At 72.3% G+C, this 21,742-nt stretch overlaps 3 protein-coding genes across 3 annotated transcripts; all 3 read left to right on the top strand.

Moving 5' to 3' along the window:
- Positions 1-978: 978 nt before the first annotated feature.
- Positions 979-6,650, top strand: AURANDRAFT_66967 (hypothetical protein; the record flags this gene model as incomplete). The annotated part of the gene is made up of 4 exons (XM_009042270.1): positions 979-2,870; positions 3,030-3,231; positions 3,597-5,233; positions 5,339-6,650. 4 exons carry the CDS (start codon positions 979-981, stop codon positions 6,648-6,650), a joined length of 5,043 nt encoding a protein of 1,680 aa, XP_009040518.1.
- Positions 6,651-7,528: 878 nt separating this feature from the next.
- On the top strand, positions 7,529-10,828 carry AURANDRAFT_66966 (hypothetical protein; the record flags this gene model as incomplete). The annotated part of the gene is made up of 1 exon (XM_009042271.1): positions 7,529-10,828. One exon carries the CDS (start codon positions 7,529-7,531, stop codon positions 10,826-10,828), a length of 3,300 nt encoding a protein of 1,099 aa, XP_009040519.1.
- A 1,565-nt stretch (positions 10,829-12,393) lies between these two features.
- On the top strand, positions 12,394-20,669 carry AURANDRAFT_66965 (hypothetical protein; the record flags this gene model as incomplete). The annotated part of the gene is made up of 8 exons (XM_009042272.1): positions 12,394-13,050; positions 13,154-13,399; positions 13,442-14,857; positions 15,082-15,243; positions 16,261-17,690; positions 17,743-19,221; positions 19,539-20,135; positions 20,558-20,669. The coding sequence occupies 8 exons, from the start codon at positions 12,394-12,396 to the stop codon at positions 20,667-20,669; spliced, it is 6,099 nt and encodes a 2,032-aa protein (XP_009040520.1).
- Between the last annotated feature and the right edge of the window lie 1,073 nt (positions 20,670-21,742).

The following is a 21,742-nucleotide window of genomic DNA, read 5'->3' as shown; positions in this document are numbered from 1 at the left end:
AGCACGAAGTGCCCCTGCTGCCTCGCGCCGCGATTCGCCACCGTCGCCCTCATGCGGGCGCACGTCGTCGCGAAGCACGTCTGGGACCAGAAGGCGCGGGCGAAGATCCGGGACGCGCGGCCGCCGCGGCCGAAGAAGAAGCGGAAGCGGTCGCCCCGGAAGGTCGTCGAGGTCCCGAGCGACGACGATGAGGTACCGAGCGACGACGACGAGGACGAGGTCCCGAGTGACGACGACGACGACGACGACGACGAGGCGGGCGCCGACGTCGCCGCCGGCGCGCCCCGGCGGCGGTCGTCGCGCGCGCGGACGGCGGTCGTCGACGAGGCCGCGTGGGCCGTGGCCGTGGCCGCCGACAGCGACGACGCGGGCGACGAGGGGGACTAATTTTACGATGCTACCGCTTCGTCGGCGACTTGGCGAGGGCGCCGAGGTCGTGGTGCGCGCGGTCGCGCGCGTCGGACAGCTCCGCGACGCGCAGCTTCGCGGCGGCCAGCTCCGCGACGAGGTGGTTCTGCTGCGTCTCGAGCTTGGCGACGAGCGCGTCGCGCGTCGCCCGGGCCTCGTCGCGGAGCTTCGCGCGGCCGGCGAGCGTCCGCTTCAGGTCGTCGACCGTCGACAGGTTGTCGCGGACGATGTCGGACCACGCGTCGCGCAGCGTCGCCTGCTCCTCCTCGAGGCCCACGATCTGCGCCTCGTACTCGGCCTTGCGCGCCCGCCAGAGCTCCTCGTCGAGCAGCTCCTCCTTGTCCTCCTCCTCGAGCTCCAGCGACGAGCTCCGCTGGACGCCGGCCTCCTGCGGCTCCGGCGGGCTTGCCTCGTCCAGCGACGCCATCTTTTTGATTGTGTACGAGCGATGCGAACGCGGACACCCTGTGTGAGCGTTTAGTGTCGCGTTCTAGTCCCGAACCGCCGCTTTGGACGCGCCCATGCTCCGCGCTCTTGTGGAGGTTTGCACGAGCACTCGCCGGATCGCGTATGGGCGTCAAGATGTCGCCTTTGCACGTCGCGCGCGCGCTGATCGTCGCGCTGGCGCTCCTGGCCTACGCGCCGGCGATCCTCTTCGGCGACCTGCAACACCTGAACGTCGAGGACGACGTCCACCTGCCGCGCGGCCGCCCGGCGACGCTCGGCGCGGCGCTGCGGTGGTGCGCCTTCGAGGCGCCGCGACTGGGCACCGCGGGCCCGCTCGGCGCCTGCCTGCAGGTCGCCGTGAACTGGGTCGGCGCGTCGGCCGCCGCCGCGCGCGTCGCGTCGCTCGCGTGCCATCTGTGGGTCGCGATCTCGTCGCTCGGCCTCTGCTACCGGCTCGGCGACGACGCCGCGGCGGCCGCGGCGGCCGTCGGCCTGCTCGTCGCCGCGCACCCGCTCCACGCCCAGGCCGTCGCCTGGGCGCGCCACCTGCCCGCGCTCGCCGCCGCGGGCTTCGCGCTCGAGGCCGCGCACAAGGCGCTCGACGGCCGACCGGCGGCCGCCGCGGGGTGCGCGCTCGCCGCGTGTCTGACCAAGGCCACGGCCGTGGGCAGCCCGGCCCTCGTCGCCTTCGCGCTCGTCGCCGTGGACCGGGGCTGGACCGACGCCGAGAAGCTGCGCCACGCGCTCCGGTCGACGGCGCCCGCCGCGGCCGCCGCGCTCGCCTGCGCGGTCCTGCACCGCGGCGGCCACGCGGCGGCGTCCGGCGACGCGGCGGCGCGGCTCCTGGTCTTCGAGGGCTGGCGCGACGCCCTGGCCGCGGCGGCGTGGTACGCCTGGTCCCTCGCGGCGCCGCCGGACAACCCGCCGGCGCTGAGGTATTCGGCGTTCGACGCGGCGCACGCGTCCTTCGGCGCCCTCGCGCGGAGCCGCCAGTCCCTCGCCTTCGCGGCGGGGTTGACGGCCTTCCTCCTCGCCCTCGTCGCCGGCGACGGCGGCGTCGGGCGCGTCGCCGCGGCCGCCGGCTTCGCGTACGCGTGCCTCCTGGCGCCGACGGTGGGCGTCGCCGCGGGCGCGCCGGCCTACGGCCTCGTCGCGGACCGCTACGCCTACCTGCCCGCGGCGGGCGTCGCCGCGCCCCTCGCGGCCCTGGCCATCGCGCGGGCGCGCGCCGGGCGGGCGACGCCCTTCGCGAAAGCGTTGGCCGCGTTCGCCGCGGCCTTCGCGCTTTTGCAGGCCCGGCGCACGGCGGCGCGCCTCGCGGCCTACGCCAGCCCCCTCGCCCTCTACACGGCGGCGACGTCGGCGAACCCCGGCGACTTCGAGAGCTGGGCCGCGCTCGGGCACGCGACGAAGGAGGACCCTACGAAGGACGACAACGACACGGACCTCGGCCACGAGTCGCTCAGCTACTACAGCCGGGCCATGGAGGCCGGCGCCGGGGAGAAGCCCTGCGGCATCGCCGAGGTCATGACCCAGTACCTCGGGTCCAACCTCGACGCCGCGGCGTGCTGGGAGCGGCGCGCGGGCTCGGACCGGCCCGCGGCCGCGCGGCTCGAGGCGCGCGTCCGCGCGGCCAAGTGGCGGAACTTCGCCGGCGACACCGCCGGCGCGGCGGCGCACGTCGACGCCGTGCTCGCCGCGCGGCCCCACGACTGCGGCGCGCTCCTCGAGCTCGGCAACGCGCGGCGCCGGCGCCGCGACGGCGCCGGCGCCGCGGCCGCCTACGGCGCCGCGGCCGCCTGCGACCCGACCTGGGACGCGCCCCACCTCAACTGGGGCATCCTCGAGATCGACCGCGAGAATCGCGACGCGGCCTACGGCCACTTCCGCGACCAGCTCGCGCGCGCGCCGAACCGGGGGAGCCTCCGCCGCCTCAAGATCCTCCGGGACATCAACGAGGGCGACCCGACCATCGCGAAGATCGTCGCCGACTTCGAGGCCCGCCACGCCGAGCTGTGATAAGGGAAGAAAGCAGGTGGCTTGTGCTTAGGGGCGCCGCGCGTCCGTGCCTCGGTCGAGGCCGCGCCGCGGTCATCGCCTCAGTTCTCGAGCGGGTTCTCGAGGGGCGCGCGGTCGAGCTTCATGCACATGCCCCGCTTGTTGCCCTTGCCGAGGTGCGCCGGCGCGCGGCCGACGTTCGACGGCGCGAGCGGCGCGCGCGGCTCGTCGCCGACGGACACCTCGGAGACGTCGGACGCGGGCGCCGACGCCTCCGACGCGGCCTCCGACGCGGCCTCCGACGCCGCCTCGGACGCGACGTCCTCCGACAGCGCCGCCTTCGACGCCGCGATCTCCTCGGGCGTCGTCGCCTCGGCGGTCTCCTCGCCGAGGGACACGTCGCCGAGCTCGCGCGCGATGCGATCGCAGTCCGCGGCGAGCTTCGATTCCTTCAGGGCCTCCTCCAGCGCCGCCTCGCCGTCGTACGCGGCCTTCTGCGGCGTCTCGTCTTCGCTGTCTGCCTCGAACGCGTAGCTGGCATCACTGCCGAACGATGCGCCGCTCTTGCGGGAGCTCGTGGTAGAGAAAACGCTCTCGACGGACTCGCGCTTCTTCGAGGCGCTGTCGGCGGGCGTCGAGGCGGAGAACGACGCCATCGTTGAGATAGTCGGCTTGGCCCGCCGTTGCGTTGGAGGCGACAAGCCGAAGTGTCGGGCAATGTGCCCTTCGTGACGATGGAGTAGCCCATCTCGATGGCCATCGTCTGGGATGGCAAGGCGCGGGCCGTCTGCCCCGTGTGCGGTCCGAGCGGCTGCGTCGACGGGCCGGCCCACGGCGTCGTCTTCGCCGACGAGCCCGAGAGCACCGCCGAGGCGCTCGAGGCCTACTGGCGGGCCAGCGGCCGCGTGCTGGGCTGGTTCCGCGCGGACCCGCTCGACGAGGCGAAGCCGCGCGTCGCCGTGACGCGCGCGGGCCTCGGCTTCGTCGCGTCGCCGCCGGCGCTCGAGACGCTCTGCGCGCGCGTCGTGCTCGGGGGCCTCGCGGCGCGCGACGGGGCGACGGCCCGCGCGGCGGCCGCGCGGCTGCCGCCGGCGGCGCGGCGCGCGCTCCTCGGCGCCCAGCGGCGCGTCGTCGACGCGGCCGTCGGCTCCGGCGCCGGCGTCGACGCGGCGACGGCGCGCCGCGCGGCGCCGGCCGGGCCGCCGGAGGTCGCGCCGGAGGCGCCGCCGGACGCGGACCGCGAGTCCTTCGCGGCGCTCACGGCGGCGCTGCCCTGCCTCGCGGCGGGCGCGCGCCTCACGACGCTGGACCTGTCGCGCGGGCCCGGCGCCCTCGCCGGCGCCGCGCTCGCCGCCGCGGCGCCGAGCCTCGGCTCGCTGACCGCGCTCGACGTGTCCGAGTGCTCCGGGGCCGTCGGCGACGCGGCGCTCGGCGCCGTCCTCGCGGCCGCGGGCGGCCTGCGCGTCCTCGCCCTCGCGGGCGCGCGGCGCGTCGCCGGCGCGGGCCTCGGCCGCCTCCCGCGGCTCGAGTCGCTCGACTGCCGCCGGTGCGGCGCGCTCGAGCCGTCGGCCGTGCGCGCGTGCCTCCGCCGCGCGCGCGGCCTCGCGACGCTCCTCCTCGCGGACTGCGGCCGCGTCGACGACGGCGTCTTCGGCGACGACGGCGACGGCGTCCGGGGCGCCGCGCCGCGGTTCCCGGCGCTCCGGGGCGTCGACGTGTCCCGGACGCGGTGCTCGTCCGCCGCCGCCGCGATCCTCGCCGCCGAGGCGCCCGGCCTGTCGGCGCTGCGCCTCGCCGAGGCCGCGAACCTCGACGCCGACGCGGCCCTCGCCGCGGCCGCGGGGCTCGCGGGCCTCGAGGAGCTCGACGCGTCCGCGGCGCCGCTCCCGCGCGGCTGGCGCCGCGGCGGCCTCGGCGGCGGCGGCGACGCCCGCGACAACGCGCCCTGGTGGTGCGCCGACGGCGCCGAGGAGGCGCCGAGGACGGCGCGGGGCGCGTCGGACCGCGGCCTCGCGGCCCTCGCGGCCGGCGCCGCGGCGCGGACGCTGCGGGTGCTGCGCGTCCGCGGCGGCTCGTTCTCCGACGGCGCGCTGGCGACGCTCGGCGCCGCGTGCCCGCGCCTCGAGGACGTGGACGTGTCGCGCTGCGATCGCATCTCCGAGCGGGCCCTCGCGGCGCTCGTCGACGCCGCGGCGGACCTGTGCGCGCTGACCGCGCGACGGTGCGCGCGCGTCTCGGACCGCGCGACGTTCTTGCTCTTCCACGCGCTCGAGGCCCGCGGCGGCGACCTGCGGCTGGCCGTCCAGCGCGCCTGCCGCTACCGGCCCAGCAGCCGCCTGCCGCCGACGGAGGCGGGGGACGACGACTCGGACGACTACGAGTAATGCCGACTGCAACTTGCCTTCACGAGCAGCGAAGCTGCAGCTTCGGCAGGCGATAGAACCTGATAGGACCGCCCGAAGGACCGCCCGGAGGACTCCGCCAGGATGCCCAAGAAGAAGTTCATCGACAAGAAGGCGTCGACGACGTACAGCGTCGTCCACCGGTCGCAGCAGGACGGCGCCTGGGGCATCGAGGACCGGCCGAGCGAGCGCGTGCTGCTCGCGCAGCGCCCCGTGAACGCGCACGGCGTCAAGCGGGCGGCGAACAGCGAGGTCACGGCGCGGGGCTTCGCGAACGACGGCTACGACTACGAGTCCCATCTCGCCGAGATCGGCGGCGGCGCGTTCGTCTCCGCGGACGGCGGGGTGGGAACAGCGGCGGCGCTGCCGCGCGAGGCGTTCGCCGGCGACGAGGAGATCGGCCGCGAGTACGAGGCCGTGACCCTGGACCCGGCGCTCATGGACGGCGACGTCGCCGACGCGCTCTTCGACGACGCGGCGTTCGAGGGCTGCGAGGAGCTGCTCGACGACTTCGTGGTGGACGCGGCGCAGGCGCCCGAGGGCGAGGAGGAGGACGTCTTCGACTACGACGCGCACATCGCGCGGCTCATCGCGAACGCGGGGAGCGGGCACCTCCACGACGACGACGACGACGACGACGAGGGGTGGGACTCGGACGCGGAGACGGCGGACGGCGGCCCGCGCGGCGACGTCGACGCGGCCTTCGACGCGGCGCTGGCGGACTACGACTCCGACGAGGACGACTACGACGACGACGACGACGACGACGACGACGGCGTGGCGTCCGGCGTCGCGCGCATCGCGCTCGAGGAGGCGGGCGGCGTGCTCGAGGCGATGATGGACGAGGCCGTCAAGGACCGGGAGGCGTTCCTCCACGGCGAGGACCAGTCCTTCTTCGACCCCCAGGGCCCCGCGGACATCGTCGTCGAGGGCGAGGAGGAGCGCGTCGTCGAGGGCGAGGCGGACCGCGAGCTCGACGCCATGTACGCGGCCGAGGACGCCAAGGAGCTCGAGGACGCGCCCCAGTGGGACTGCGAGTCCATCCTCTCGACGACGTCGAACCTCGACAACCGGCCCAAGGTCATCGACGACGCGCCGCCGCGCGCGGGGCCCAAGCCGCCGTCGCGCGCCGCGAAGCGCGCGCTCCGGCTGAAGCTCGACGCCGTCGCCGAGGAGAAGCGCGAGGAGGACCGGCGGTCCGTCGTCTCCCGCGCGACGACCTGCGCGACGCGCAGGGGCGAGACGCCCGAGGAGAAGAAGGCGCGCAAGGCCGCGGCCAAGGCCGCGCAGCGCGACCAGCGCGCGGCGAAGAAGGACACGAAGCTCGCCTGGAAGGACGCGTCCGCGCGCGCGCCCCAGGCCCACGCGGCGGCGCCCTCCGTCTTTAGCTTCTAAGCGCGCCGCTCCGCGTCCTCCTGAGCTCACCGCTTCTTCTGGAGGAGGGCCAGGAGGTCCAGCGCGCCCGTCGCGAAGCGGAACATGTTCTCGCTCCGGTCGTAGTGGCCCGGCTGGAGGCGGAGGACGCCCGTCGTCGCCGCCGTCGGGCCCGCCACCGCGACGAAGCCCTCGCCCGGCGGGCTGCCCGTGCGCCGGTGCGGTTGAGGGCCGGGCACGCTCGACTCGCCGACGCCCCAGGTCGTGCCCAGGTTAGTCGAATCTCCGCGGCGACCCGGCCGGCGGCGGCCGGTCGAAGCGAGACGCGCAGTCAAACGAATTGCGCGCGGCGTCGCCCTTGCACGCGCCCGACGTTGACCGGCGCGGCTCCGGGGCGGGTGGCCGGCGCGGCTCCGGGGCGGACTTCGAGCGCGCCGGCGCGGACGATTTCGTCGACGCATCTGGAGCGACGCTGGTCGACCGCGATGGCGCCAGCGATTTCGGCGCGATACCGACTTTGTTCGAAGTAAACCAGGAAGCCATCTGCGCACTAGACGCCGTCCGAGGGGTCGCGCGCACGCACTGAGGCAGCCTGCGCTGCAGCACAACAAGGGGGCTGAAGTGTCCTGATTCGCGACGATCTGTTTGTGGCAGCCCCGACAGTTCCAGCTTCAATATTCAGCTTCCGCGGATCGGAGAAGGATACAGACGCGTCTCAGGGCCAAAACTTCCGCGTCCCTGGGGCCACAGTATGTTGGGTGGGCAGCCTCCTTCCGCAGCCGCCGCGTAGGATCTGCCGAGCATCGTGCTTCGTCGCAAGCTCGCGAAGAAAAGTTTCCCACCCGAAGGCCAAGGAAGAGGCTGCCCGAACCTGAAAAGCTGCCGAATCCGAGCCAGCCATGCCCGCGGCGACCGTCATCTACAAGAAGAACTTGGAGGACGAGCGGCGGCGCCAGTCGGCGGCCGTCGCCCAGCGCGCGTCGCGGCGCGCCTCCGAGAGCCTCGACATGGACGCAACGGACCCCGAGACGATCCGCCGCGACTGCTGCGCGGTCGTGAGCGCGCACGAGAAGCTCGTCTTCGCCGTCGACGACGTCGACCCGCGGTCGCTGGCGGACTACTTCTGGTACGACGAGGAGACGGACCGATTTTATACTTGCGCGTACCGCGACGGGCTCATTAACGTGCCGCTCTGCGGCTGCCACCGCGGCGTGTGTATGGCGTTCGTCGCCATGGTGCGGAGCCCCTTCTTCGACCTGTTGATCAACGCGACCATCTGCCTCGTCGCAGTCTCCTTCACGCTCCACCTCATCGCGCGGCCCGACATGGGCCGGCCCAGCGACGACGCGCTCGCGTTCTTCGTCGTCTTCGTCAAGTACTGCTCCATGGCCGTCTTCGCGGGCGAGATGGTCGCGAAGATCGTCGCCGAGGGGTCGCGGCCCCTGCGCTACCTCACGGGGCCCGAGGCGGGCATCAACACCTTCGACGGCACCATCGTGATCCTGTCCTTCGCGTTGATGGGCGGCGGCGGCGGCGCGGTCGTGCTGCCCGTGCTGCGGCTCGCGCGCCTCGTCAAGCTGCTGAACCGCACGCCGGAGACGCGGCGCGTGCTCTACGGCATCATCGCGGGCTGCCGGGCCATGGTGTCCATCATCGTGCTGCTGAACATGATCTTCTTCCTCTACGCGATCATCGGCGTCAAGTCCTTCGGCGAGAACGACCCCGTGCACTTCGGGACCGTGCCCATCGCCATGCTCACGCTCTTCGTGACGTCGACGTGCAGCGACTGGAGCTCGCGCTACATGATCAACTACAAGGGCTGCGACCGGGGCGGCGAGGACTGGGGCTACGAGGCCGCGGACCGGCTCACGATGTTCGACACGATGATGGGCCGCTTCTACAACTACGAGTGCACGGACCCGACGCCGCGCAAGTTCGACGCCATCGTCTACTTCTACAGCTTCACCATGCTCACGGCCTTCGTCGTGCTGAACCTCTTCATCTCCGCGATCGACATGGCCATGTTCGACATCCTCTACGCGGACAAGGAGGAGGAGCTGGAGCACAACGCGGCCCAGGACCCGGACGCCGCCGTCGCCGCCGCGTCGACGGTCAACGCCGTCGCCCACCACCGCATGTCCATCGTCGACCCGAGCCGCCTCCACGAGCTGTCGCACGACGCGGACGACGCGGACCGCGCGGCGCGGAAGAAGGTCCAGCGCCAGTCGATCCTGGCGGACGCGGGCTTGGGGTTCGTGCGCGAGCGCAACTCCATCTGGCAGCAGACCCACGAGACGCTGGCCCACGCGCTCCACATCGACGGCCTCACGTCGCGGTTTTCCGACGCGAAGACGTCCGAGGAGCTCTGCGACCACATGCTCCGGGGGCCCGAGAAAGAGATCTTCGAGTCCCTCTTCGACGCCTTCATGGAGCACAAGCACAAGGAGGGCGAGGAGGAGGAGGAGGTGGTCGAGCACCGCGTCGTTTTGACCGCGCGGCTCATCCTCGGCGGCCACGCGTTCCCGGGCCTCGTCGTCATCTGCATCTTCTGCGCGGGCATCATCGAGGCGTTGGCGTTGACGCCGTCGGAGCCCGTGAGCCAGGAGAACTTGATCTTGATCGACACGGCCGTGCTCGGCGTCTTCGTCGTCGAGTGCGTCTTGAAGATCGTCGCGTGCGGCCGCGCGCCCTACCGCTACTTCGCCGACTCCTGGAACGTCTTCGACTTTGTGATCGTCCTCGTGTCCGTGCTGGGCCTCGTGCCCGCGGCGAGCGACAAGCTCCCGGGCGTCGCGATGATGCGGCTGCTACGGCTGCTCAAGCTCGTCAACTTCTACCCGGCGCTCCACGTCGCCGTGGGCTCGCTGATCAAGGCGTCGTCGAACGTCTTCTACGCGACGGTGGTGCTCGTGCTCGTCGTCTACGTCTTCGCCGTCATCGGCATGCTCCTCTTCCGCGTGAACGACCCGGGCCACTTCGGGAACCTCGCGCAGGCCGTCGCCGCGGTCTGGGCCGTGTGCACCATCGACGGCTGGGACGCCATCATGTACACGAACATGTACGGCTGCGACCGCTACGGCTACCCCTTCAACGACGTCGAGTGCGCGAACCCGCGCGCGTTCGGCTGGGTCGCGGCGTTCTACTTTGTGGGGCTCATCCTCTTCGGCGCGTGGATGCTGCCGACGGTGATCATCGGCATCACGACCATCGCCTTCGCCGAGTCGACGGAGGAGATCAAGGAGGAGTACGCCCAGATGAAGCTCGGCGTCGAGTCCGCGCGCAAGGCCGCGGACTTGTTCGGGACGTCGATCCCGCCGGAGCTCATCCCCCAGTTCCACGACTTGTACAAGCGCCTCGCGGAGTGCCAGGCCAAGGGCAAGAAGCTCGAGTTCAAGATCGACTCGTCGACGCAGGCCGAGGCCAACGCGGGGCTCCGGGATTTGACGCTGCGGCCGTTCCTGAAGTTCGCGTGCGAGTTCTACGTCAACGGCATGTGCCCGCCGAACCGGAACCTGACGGACGACAAGGCCAACGCCATCATCGCCGCGGCCTGCGACGAGGACTACCGCCACGCGCTCTGCACCTGGCCCTGCTTCATCTTTCTGCTGAACTTCATCAAGTGCTCCGCGGACTACCAACCGGACGACGAGCCGGACCCGGAGCCCGAGCCCGAGCCCGAGCCCGAGCCCGAGCCCGAGGCCAAGAAGAAGAAGAAGAAGAAGAAAAAGAAGAGCAAGCGCGGGACGAAGGAGGTGGAGATGACGGCGCCGGAGCGGTCCTGGGCGGGCAAGCTCAAGGACAAGTATTTCGGGAAGCTGGACCCGAAGACGCACGACGCGGGCGACGAGCTCATGGACCTGCCCGCGGAGAACACCGTGCGCATCATCGACGGCGTCGCGGCCCTCGCGGCCCGCGCCGTGCCCGTCGGCGACCCCCAGGTCGACTGCTCGACGGCGTCGCCCAAGGCCGCCGACGACGCGCCCGCGGACCCGGGCATGTACTTCTGCTCGACGAGCCACGACCCGCCGAAGAAGGCCAAGGGCGAGAAACCGCCCCCGAAGGGCGGCGGCCTCTTCTTCTGCTCGACGCAGGACCCGGACGACGCCCAGGCCGCGGAGCCGATCCTCGACATGGTCGTCGACCGCGATGCCCAGCCCTTCTTCATGGGCGGCGGCATGGCCGACTACGAGAAGCACTAATTCGCACGTCCGTACTTAGGCCGGGTCCTACTTGCTGGACCAGTTCGACGCGCGGAGCGACGGCGCGCGGTCGCGGACGTCCTCGAGGTCCCGCTGGAGCCGGGCGACCTTCGTGTAGGCGAGGGCGCGGTCCCGCGTCGCCCAGGCGAGGCCGACGACGGGCGCCGCGGCCAGCGCCGCGAGCGCGAGGCCCCGGGGCCCGCCGCGGGGCAGCGCGGCGGGCAGCGCGCACGCGGCCGCCGCGGCCGCGAGGCCCGGCGCGAGGGCGCCGAGGGTCTCGTAGGCCGGCGGCGCGCCGAGGAGCGCCTCGACGCGCTTCGGGTCCGTCTTCGACCAGTGGCCCGCGATGCCGTCGACGTGCTCCACCCCCACGACGGCGACGGCGACGCCGCCCGGCCCGAGGCTCTCCGCGGCCTCCCAGCAGCGGTGCGCGAGGATCTCGCTCCGCTCGGCGCCGAGGAGCGGCTTGCAGGCGCCGAAGACGGCCGCGGCCGCCGTCTTCGGAGGAGCGGAGTCGCCGGGCGCCGCGAGTTCCGCGGCGACGGCGTCCAGCGCGCCGCGGACCCGGTCCCCGTCCGCCGGGTCGCCGGACGCCGCCGCGAGGAGCACGGCCAGGGCCTCCGCGAGGGCGTCGCCGTCCGCGGACCCGGACGGCGCGGCCCACCAGGCCGCGACGGCCGCGTTGACGCACCGATTCGCCGTCGCGGAGAGCCGGCGGTCGAGGAGGTGCGTCTGCGCGCGGAGACGGCTCGCCTCGTGGGCCGCCGCGGCCTGGGCCGCGCCGAGGCACGCGCCCTGGCCCGCGGCGACGCCCTCGGCCTCGAGGCCCCCGAGGAACCACCACGCGAAGTCGCGGAGCCGGCTGTCGCCCGCCGCGACGTCGTACGACAGCGGCTTGAGCGGGTCGCGCACGGAGCCGTCGGCGCGCAGCGTGCCCCGCTCGATGAGCTCCCAGACGGGCGGCACGCGCTCCGCGCAGAGCTGCAGCAGCACGCTGTCCGGCGTCGCCGCGCGGATGAGGGCCCGCACCTTCGCCGGCTGGTCGGCCGCGAGGGGCGCGACGCCGACGAGGTGGACGACGGACCCGTTGGGGTTGCGGAGCTCCACGTAGCGGTCCGGGATCTTCTGGACCTTCTTCGAAAGGCTGTCCGGCGCGTAGGCCGGGAGGGAAGAAGCGCCTCCCATGCTGCTCGGCGAAGCGCTCTTGAAATCTCCGCCCGCCGCCGGCCACAGTCGACACGCGCCCGCCGGGCCGTCTCGCAGGACTCCGGGAGGGACTACGACCTCTCGGGGAGACCTCGCACGGCTGTCGCCGCGCTTTTCGACGCCGTCGTCTAGAACAGGAGTCTAGCGGACGCGCATGAGGGACCTGGCCAGTGCAGCCCAGGCGAAAAACACGGCAATTACTTCAACATAACAAAAACATACAAACCGGGCCCGGAGAGCGGACGATTTGAGCTCGCTGCCTCCGGACGACTCGTGGAGCTCGACGCCCGCGTTCGTGTGACCCGGCGACGCCCCCGTCCTCGCGCACCGCTGCCATTCGCGAACCAACGCCTCCCACGATGCCTCGGAAGCAGTCGAAGTCGTCGGGCGACTCCGTCGCCGCCGCGCGCCCTTCCCGCCGCTGCTGCGCCGTCGCCTCGGAATGCACGCCGAAGCTCTGCGTCGCGTGCAAGCTCGGCGGGCTCAAGGACGTCTTCGCCTGCCGCGAGACGTTGGGCCACGTGGCGCCGAACTGGGACGCGCCCGACGCCGGTGCCTTCTTCGCCGACGGCGCGGTGACGGCCGCCGAGGCCAAGGCGCTGGCGGACGCGTCCTCGGTCGTCCCGGACCGATCGGCGCCGAAGAAGCGCAAGGCGCCGGCGGCCAAGGCCAAGGCCAAGGCCCCGACGGCCGCGAAAGCCTCGGCCGACGCGCCGGCGCCGCCCGCGCCGCGCGCGGCGCCGGCCGCGAAGCAGGCGAAACTGGCGAGAACCGTTTCCGCGTCGCCCGCGCCGAGCGCCGACTCGGGCAAGGCCTACGTCTCGCCGGACGCGCCCCGAGCCGACTTCGGCGTCGACGCGCCCCTCGTCTTCCCGGACCTCGAGGCCATCGACGGCCGCGACGCGGGGGCCGCATTACGGGCCAAGGAGCTCCGCCGCGGCGGCACGCCGTGCGTGCTCACCCACGTCGACCCGCGCACGATGACGTCCTTCGCGCGTTTCTCCGCGTCCCCGGGCGTTTTCCCGCCGCCCCCGACGTCCCGATTCGCCCGTCTTCGTCGGGGAACGGAATTCGCTTCTGATCGACCCGGTTTTCTGATTCTCGCGGCCCCCGCCGCAGGCCGGCCGCTGGCTGCGCAAGGACGGCTCCCTCGACGACGCGGCCCTCGTGCGCGACATCGGCGGCGAGAAGGCGCCGATCCTGCGCTACGACGAGACCTACGCGGACGACAAGCCCATCCGCGAATCGATGCGCGTCGCCGAGTTCGTCGAAAAGCACTGGCGCGCGGGCGACGGCTCCGCCTACCTCCACCAGTGGCAGTTCCCCCTCGGCGCGCCGTCGACGGCGCGTCTCCGCCGCGTCTCGGTTCTTGATTTTTGTGTTCCCGCGAGACCTCGACGTTCGTAGGTCGACTCGCTGCTCCGCGACGGCGGCGGCGCGACGTTCGAGGCGCCGCGGCTCGTGGGCCTCGAGCCGGACCTGCTCGTGCACTGGCTCGAGCGCACGCGCGGCGCGAGCCCGCTCCAGTACCTCTTCATGGGCTCCGGGGGCACGAATTCCAAGCTCCACGTCGACCCGGGCGGCCTCGATCTCGTCATCGCGCCGCTCGTGGGCTGGAAGGAGGTCACGCTGGTCCACCGCGAGGACGCGGAGCTCGTCGGCGCCATGTGCGACGACGACGCCCTGGGCGACGCCGGCGAGGGCTCGAGCGACGACGAGTCGGCCGCGGCGCCCGCGGACGACGACCCCTACGACGCGCGGACGAACGACCCCTCGGAGGACCACATCGTCGCGTCGGCGGCGCCGCCCCGGGGCGCGCGGCCGCGCCTCGACGAGCTCCTGGCCCTGCCGACGCCGCCGTCGCTCGCCGCGGAGCCCGTGCTGTCGCTCGTGCGGTGCTGGCGCCACGTGCTCAAGCCCGGCGAGTGCCTCGTCATGCCCCAGGGCACGCTCCACGCCGTGCGCAACCTCACGCCGGCCCTAAGCTACCACCGCTTCCACCTCGACACGGCGAACCTCAGCGGCTTCTGGCGCGCGCTCGTCGACGGCGACTGCTCGGGCATCCGGCCCGCGGAGATCCTCTGGAACGGCACGCACGGCTCCATGAAGGCCCTCGACGCCGTGAGCGACGCGTTGGCGCGGGGCGAGGCCGCGGCGCCGGGCGTCGAGCGGGAGCGGTCCGAGGCGCTCCTGAAGCTGCGGCATTTGGTGGCGGCGATCATCCTCGAGTTCGACGACGACGTCGAGAAGCTGAACCGGCGCGCGGGGCGGTCCTACGACGGCTTCGACTGGCCCGCGCTCCTCGCCGACGTCGACGACGCGCTGGCCCACTGGCGCGCGGAGTCGCGCGGCTTCGCGCGGCCCGCGAGCCCCAGGGCCGTCGCGTCCGCGTCGCGCGCGTGCCTGCCCGACGCCTTCGACGAGAAGCGCGCGCGGGGCGGCGCCAAGGGCGACCGCCCGAAGCCGCGGGTCTACGGCTGCGACTACGAGCCGGCGCCGGGCGACGTCGTGGTGGTGACGTTCCACGCGAAGCAGGTCCGCGCGCGCGTCGTCGCGGCGGAGCCCAAGCCCAAGAAGGGCGGCAAGCCCAAGTTCGCGCGCGTCCACTACGACACCTACGCGAAGAAGTACGACGAGCTCGTCCGCGTCGCGGACCTCGCGCCGCCGGACGGCGCGTCGCGCGTCGCGCTCGCCGTCGGCGCGCGCGTCAAGGTGCCCTGGGGCACGGGCCGCGAGCTCTACGAGGCGGAGATCGCCGGCGTCCACGGCGGCGGCGCCTACAAGCTCCACTACCTCACCATCGGCGGCGACTGGGACCAGTGGGTCACGCGGACCAAGATCATCCGCAAGCTCAAGGAGCGCGCCTAAACGTTACGTGCGCCTAGTCCCAGAGGTGGCCCGGCGCGAGGGGGATCCAGATCTCGTTGCGCCGGTCGCCGACGGAGAAGATCGCGTCGTACTGGGCGACGACCCAGTTCGCGTCGTGGCCCGGCGCGGGCGAGAGGCCGTCGGCCGCGAGCCGCTTCTCGAGCTCGGACGCGAAGTAGGCCACGGCATCGCCCGTCGCGGCGACGGGGAAGGTCAGGCAGGCCACGGTGACCTGCTGGGCGACGCGGCTCTTGACGATGTTCGAGTCCGGCAGCGTCGCGTCGTCGCCGATGGCCATGGGCCACGTCATCGTCTTCGAGCCGGCGCCGCTCCGCGGCACGGTGATGATCGACGGCAGGAAGGGCTGGAGCTTGGCCTTGTCCGCGTTGAAGCCGCCGGCGTAGCTGCCGAGCACGTCGTAGCCCTCGGGCCGCTGGTCGTACCTCACCTCGGCGACGGCGACCGCGGGGTAGCGGCGGACGCTGTAGGCCGCGCCGCGCCGCAGGAGCTCGTAGGGCAGCTCGCCGTCGTTCGCCGGCGTCGCGCCGAAGAGCTGGTCCACGAAGTCCTTGATGCCGTCGAGCTTCGAGGACCGCTTGTACGCGCCGTCGGAGCCCAGATCGATGCTGTCCCAGTAGTCCGTCTGGCCCGTGATCTTGTTGTCGGCGTCGAGCGCGTAGTCCGAGACGCCCGTGAAGCGCGCCACGGGCCGCCAGGGCAGCGCCTGGAAGCAGACGCGCAGCGTCCACCGCGTCCGCAGGCCGCCGTCGGCCTTTTCTCTCACGTCGTGGAGGTTGATCGACGCGTCGCTGAAGAGCACCTTGCCGAGCGCCGTGCGCCCGGCGAGCATGTCGACGTTGCCGCGGTAGGCGTCGAGGCCGCTTAGGGAGGAGAGGGGGTCGTCGAACGTCACGGACGACGAGTAGTACTCGCTCTCCAAAGGTGCGAAGAAGCTCACGTACTCGCGGCGCAGGCACTTGGCCACGTCCGACTTGGTGACACTCGCCGCGAGCGCGCTGCGCGAGACGCGGCGCGGCGCCGACGGCGGCGCGACGAGCGCGCGGGCCGCCGCGAGGAGGAGCGCTGCTGCAGCAAAACGTGGCGTGGCCATGCTCCGATCGGCTCTCGATGCTCTCGACGACGACTCTCGATGGCGGCTCTCGATCGCGTGGTGCCAGCATGCAGCACGGCGGCATCGATGCGGCACCTTCGCGTGTTGACTCTCGATGTTCACATGCCGCCTCTCGAGGATTTCACGCGACGACACCAATCGGGCTGCCTGTTGGCGCCGCGAGCCTCGTGCCTGCTGCGCCCTGTGCAACGGGGCACGCTCGAAAACGATGGCCTACGAGTGGCAGATCGCCAACTTCGACGCCCTCGAGAGCGGCCTCAAGGTCAAGACCTGCAGTCCGACCTTTAGCCTCGGCGGCCACAGCTGGCAGCTCGAGCTCTACCCCGGCGGCTACCGGCCCGACGCCCTGGAGCACGTCGCGGCGTTCCTGCGGTACAAGGGCGGCCGCGCCGCCGTGCGCGTCCAGTTCAGCCTGAGCGTCGTGTCGCGGCACGGGAGCCACGTCGCGTGGCGGAGCGACGAGACGCAGCCCGTGTTGATGGGCGCGGCGCCGGACCGCGCGCTCAAGGTCTACACGACCTACGGCACGGCGAAGCTCTGCCCCCGGGCCTGGATGCACGACGAGGCCCACGGGCTCTGCGGCCCCGGCGGCGAGGCGCGGCTCTGCGTCCGCGTCCACGAGGTCGCGGACGGCGAAAAGGTCAAGAAGAAGCGGGGCCTGCTGCGGCGCCTGAGCTCGCGGAAGTTCAACGCGTCGTCGAAGGTCACGCACTCCTTCTCGCTGACGGGCATGCGGCGCAACCTCAAGTTCGCGCTGGGCGTCATGCCCATCACGATCAAATATCTCCGGGTGAAGATGCGCGCGTCGAAGATGCGGAAGAAGCTCAAAAAAAAGGAGCCCGAGTCCTACTACGAGCAGCGCACGAAGCTCTGGGACGAGACCCACGAGACGTCCGCCGTCCAGGTGCGCCGGCTCTTCGAGTCCATGGGCGGCCTCTACAACAAGATGGCGCAGGACTGGGCGACGCGCGACGGCCTGCTGCCGCCGACGTGGATCAAGGAGCTCAAGCGGTCCTTCGAGAACTTCGCGCCGCGGCCCTGGAAGCAGATCGAGGGCGCCATGCTGCGCGGCCTCGCGGAGAACGCGGCCGTCGCGCCGTCGCGGCGGGGCCTCGCCGCGTACTTTGCCGACGTCGAGCAAACGTGCCTCGCGGCCGCGTCCATCGGCCAGGTCCACGCGGCGACCTTGTACGACGGCCGCCGCGCCATCGTCAAGGTCATCTACCCGGACATCCGCGCGAACATGCGCGCGGACCTCGCGAACGCGCGCGTCGCGTCGAAGCAGATCGTCGCGCTTATGGACATGCCGCTCAAGGACACGATCGACGTCATCATGAACGAGTTCTGCGAGAACTTCCCCAAGGAGCTCGACTTCGAGAACGAGGCAAAGTACCTGAACAAGGCGCGGGAGATCATCGCGCGGCGGAAACTGCCCATCTACGCGCCGGAGCCCTACATGGAGCTCTGCAGCAAGGAGATCCTGACGCAGGAGTTCCTCCGGGGCAAGACCATCGCGTCCCTCGTCGACTCGCACCGCGGCGACGAGCGCGTGCTCGCCAAGGCCTTCGACGCCATCGAGGACGTCGCCGAGGCCATCGGCGCGATGATGTTCGGCGACCAGTTCTTCCACGCGGACCCGCGCGTCCCGCGGCGCCCGTTCCCGCCGCTTTTCTTGCCGCTTTTCCCCGCGCCCGACGGCGCGCCGCAGGCACCCGGGCAACGTCATGCTCCTCGACGACGGCACGGCGGGGCTCATCGACTTCGGCCAGTGCGTCGAGGTGAGCGACGAGTCGCTCCGCATGCTCTGCCACATCGTCATGCTCCTGCGGACGCGGAACAAGTTCATCATCTCCCAGGCCGTGGCCATGAACGACGACTTTAGCTTCAACACGGAGGACCTGGACCTGCAGCTCGCGCTGTTGCACTACTTCTTCGACACGTCGATGAGCGGCGAGGGCCTCGTGCCCCAGGGGGCGCTCGACACGCTCGAGGACATGATGCAGCACAACCCCAAGGCCATGCCCGTGATGACGAACGTGCCCAAGGAAATGATCTTCTACGGCCGCGTCTGCGCGACGCTGCGCAAGTCCTACGAGTTCCTGGGCCGGGACGTCTCCGCGATCCGCCACTGGTACCCGCACGCGCGCCGCGCGCTCGCGAAGCTCAACGACCGCAAGGTCGACCCCGTGTCGACGCTGCTTTTGGTGCTCCCGGAGAACCCGGACGGCTTCCTCGTCGCCGTCGACAAGGCCAAGGCCTGGTCCGAGGCCGCCGTCAAGCTCGCGGAGCACGCGGGCCGCGTCTTCGACGGCGAGTCCCGGGGCCTCGCGTTCTACGCGACCTACGCGTTGCACGTCTGCGTCGCGACGGTCGGCGCGTGCCTCAAGGCCGCGGTCCTCATCGGCGGCGCGCTCGTGCACAACGCGCTGGAGCTGTCGAGCGCCCACGTCGAGCGGCTCCGCGCGGACCGCGACGGCGGGGGCGGCGCGGCGTCGCCGCCGGCGTCGACGGCGTCGTCGCGCTCCGGGTCGTTCTCGCCGCGCGCGCGCGACCAGGAGGGCTCCTTCTCGCCGCCGGCGACGCCCGTCGTCGCCAAGGCCGGCGTCTTCGCGGCGCCGGCCGTCGCGGAGAAAGCCGCGGCCGTCGCGGCGCCGCCCGTCGCGGAGAAAGCCGCGGCCCTCGCGGCGCCGGCGTCGGAAGCCGGCGCCGCGGACGCGGACGCCGCGGACCTGGACGACGCCGCGGACCTGGACGAGCTCGCGGCGGACGAGGCCGCGGCGGCCAAGGCGGCGCTCTGCGGCGACCGCGAGCGCATCGCGTACCACAGCGCGCCGCTGCCGAACGCGCGGCTCACGCCCGCGAGGGTCGCGCTGCCGCCGCTGTCGCCCGAGGAGGCCGCGGCCGTCGAGGACGCCTTGGCCCTCGAGGAGACGGCGGCGGAGGCCGCCGGGGTCGAGGTCGCCGACGACCGGGCCCTCGCCGCGGCGACGGACCTCCACGGCGCCGACGACGACGACAAGCCCCTCGCGCCCGCGCACGTCCAGCCCAAGGGCTTCGTCTTCCCGCCGGCCGCGCCCTACGACGCCGACCTCGACGCGGCGGACCTCGACGCGGACGCGGACCTCGACGACGACGCGGACCTCGACGACGACGCGGACCTCGACGGCGGCTCCGAGAAGAACGCCGCGTCCGACTTCTGCGCCGAGGCTTTTTCGGACGCCGAGACCGAGGGCCAGGCGATCCGCTAGAACGGGCCGTGCGCTGTAAGCTGACCGTCGCTCGAGCGGCTGTGAGATGGGTTGCGAAGGCAACATGCTCTGCTTCTTTTTGTGCGGGCCTGTCCCCCCTCCGGCCTCTCATTCTGGCCTGAGCTGTCGTCTTTGCTGGACCAGTGCGAGCGACTACATCGATCGCGCCAACATCGCACCGCTCCCAAACGTGGCGCAGCGAAGAGCGAAACGCGTCGCAGCTCGCAAGACTGCCGACGACGATGAGGCTCCCTAGCGGCGCCGCGCTGCTCTTGTTGTTGGTACAGTACACCGCCGCGCTGACGTTCAAGACGCTCAACGCGGACCAGATGCGCGACTCGTACCGCGAGCTCGCGCCGCTCGTCAAGGGCTTCGCGCAGCGCGGCGCGCGGTCCGCGAACACCTACGTCATCGAGGCCGCGCTCGACGAGCCGACGGCGCGCAAGGAGACGGCGAGCCTCATCCGCCGCGTCGGCGACGGCACGCTCTGCGTCGCCTGCGACCGCGCCGATATCCTCGGCATGGCCGTGCTGCGGCCGGGCGAGCCGCAGACGCTCGACGTCATCGCCGTGGCCACCAAGGCCCGCGACCGCGGCGTCGGCAAGAAGCTCCTCGCCCAGGTCACGAAGCTCGCGGCGCGCGCCGGCGGCGGCGACCTCCAGCTCGAGGTGGAGAAGTTCAACGAGAGCGGCCTCCGCTTCTTCGAGCGCAACGGCTTCGTCCAGACGGGCCGGCGCAAGGACCTCCGCGTGCTGACGAAGGCGCTCGCGAAGCCCCTCGGGCCCAGGGCCGTGGCCATGTTCGCGCTGTTGCCTGCCATTGTGGCTGCAGGGGTCGGCGGCTGGGCGCTTCAGTAAGGAACGTTGAACTACAGTTGAACTTATCAGGCTCGAGTGGGCTGTGGTAACTGTGGCAAGGAGCTGGGAGTGGCTGCTCTCGCCGCGCGCCGCCAGAGGGAGGACCACAACCTGCGCGTCGCGCCGCGTCCGCAGCAGACGCCAAAGGATCGCCCTAGAGCTGGGAGTGGCTGCTCTCGCCGCGCGCCGCCAGAGGGAGGACCACAACCTGCGCGTCGCGCCGCGTCCGCAGCAGACGCCAAAGGATCGCCCTGCTATCGCTAAAACGTCCGCGCGCCAGCCAACTCCCGTGGAGGCGCGTGGCGACAGGAGTATTATCCTCGGGGCCAGAGAGAGAGGCGCCAATATTCCCGCCCGCAAGACGCTTCGCGGATGACCGACGGGCGGAGCCCAGCGCGCCTGACACCTCGTCGCACAGGCCATCGATGCTCTCCGAGGCCGTCGCGTTCGTCGTCGTCGTCTGCCTTCCCCTCGCGTTTTTGCTGCTCTCGGGCGCGCGCCCGCCCGCGGTGCCCGCCGCGGACTGGTGACGGACCCTCGCCATGGCGGCTTCTCTAGTAGCCGTCATTAGAGAGGCAAGCGCCCATGAGTCCGCGCTTACAGCGTTCTCTCGAAGATGCGCCGCGAGGACTCGGAGAGTTCGGGCCGGCGGAGCTCGTCGATGGCGCACTGCGGGTAGATCGGGTCGGAGCGGCGCTCGTCCGGGGAGAAGGGCGAGCAGGGGTGGACGAGGTCCGCCGGGTCCGGCGAGCCGGCGTTCGCGCGGCCGTCGTCGTCGACGAGGCGCGACCCGGAGCCGTTCCGCGGCCGCGCGCCGTGGTCCCCCGCGGCGAAGCGGGCCCGGTCGCCGCCCGGGTTGAAGTTGATCGCGAGCTCCTTGCGGCCGTGGAAGGGCGAGTGGGGCTGCGACCGCGGCGTGAGCGGCGCGGCGTCCTCGGCCCCGTCGGGCGCCGCGGGCGCCTCGTCGTCCGCGGCGTAGCGCCGCGCGGTGCGGCGCGCGCGGTAGGCGACGACGGCCGACGCGAGCGCGCCGAGCGCGACGAGGAGCGCGGCCTGGGCGACGAGCGCGACCTTCCAGTGCTCCCAGTGGAAGTCTTTCTTGAGCTTCTCGATCTCCGAGTCGCGGTCCCCCGCGTACGCGGCGCCGGACGCCGCGGGCGCGACGTGCGCCGCGACGGCGATGGCGTTGAGCCGCTGGCCCGCGGGCGAGAAGTGGACGCCGTCGTCCTGGATGAGCGCGCAGTCCGACGTCTCGGGGTAGCCCCGGGTCGCCGGGTCGTTGTTGCAGATCTCGACGAGGTTGGAGTAGAGGTCGTTGATCCGCACGTCCGCGTACTTGCCCGTCGGGCCGAAGAGCTTCCGCGCGCGGGCGTTGAGCTCGACGACGTCGCTGTTGACGCGCTTCTCGGCGTCGTAGGACGGGGGCACGGGCGTCGTCGTCGCGAAGATCATGGTCCCGTTCGGCGACAGGCTGTTCCTGAGTTTGCGGTACATGAGGTCCATGTTCGCTTCGTACTCGTCGAACGTCATCGGCGCGTAGATGTTCTCGCCTACCGATTGGTTCGTCGGTTGCCCGGCGACCTTTTCCGCGGTCGGTCCGGGG

Source organism: Aureococcus anophagefferens, assembly GCF_000186865.1.
Source record: "Aureococcus anophagefferens unplaced genomic scaffold AURANscaffold_29, whole genome shotgun sequence".
NCBI lineage: Eukaryota > Pelagophyceae > Pelagomonadales > Pelagomonadaceae > Aureococcus > Aureococcus anophagefferens.
The sequence above is the reverse complement of the archived record's forward strand: the minus strand, read 5'-3'. Positions and strand labels throughout refer to the sequence as shown.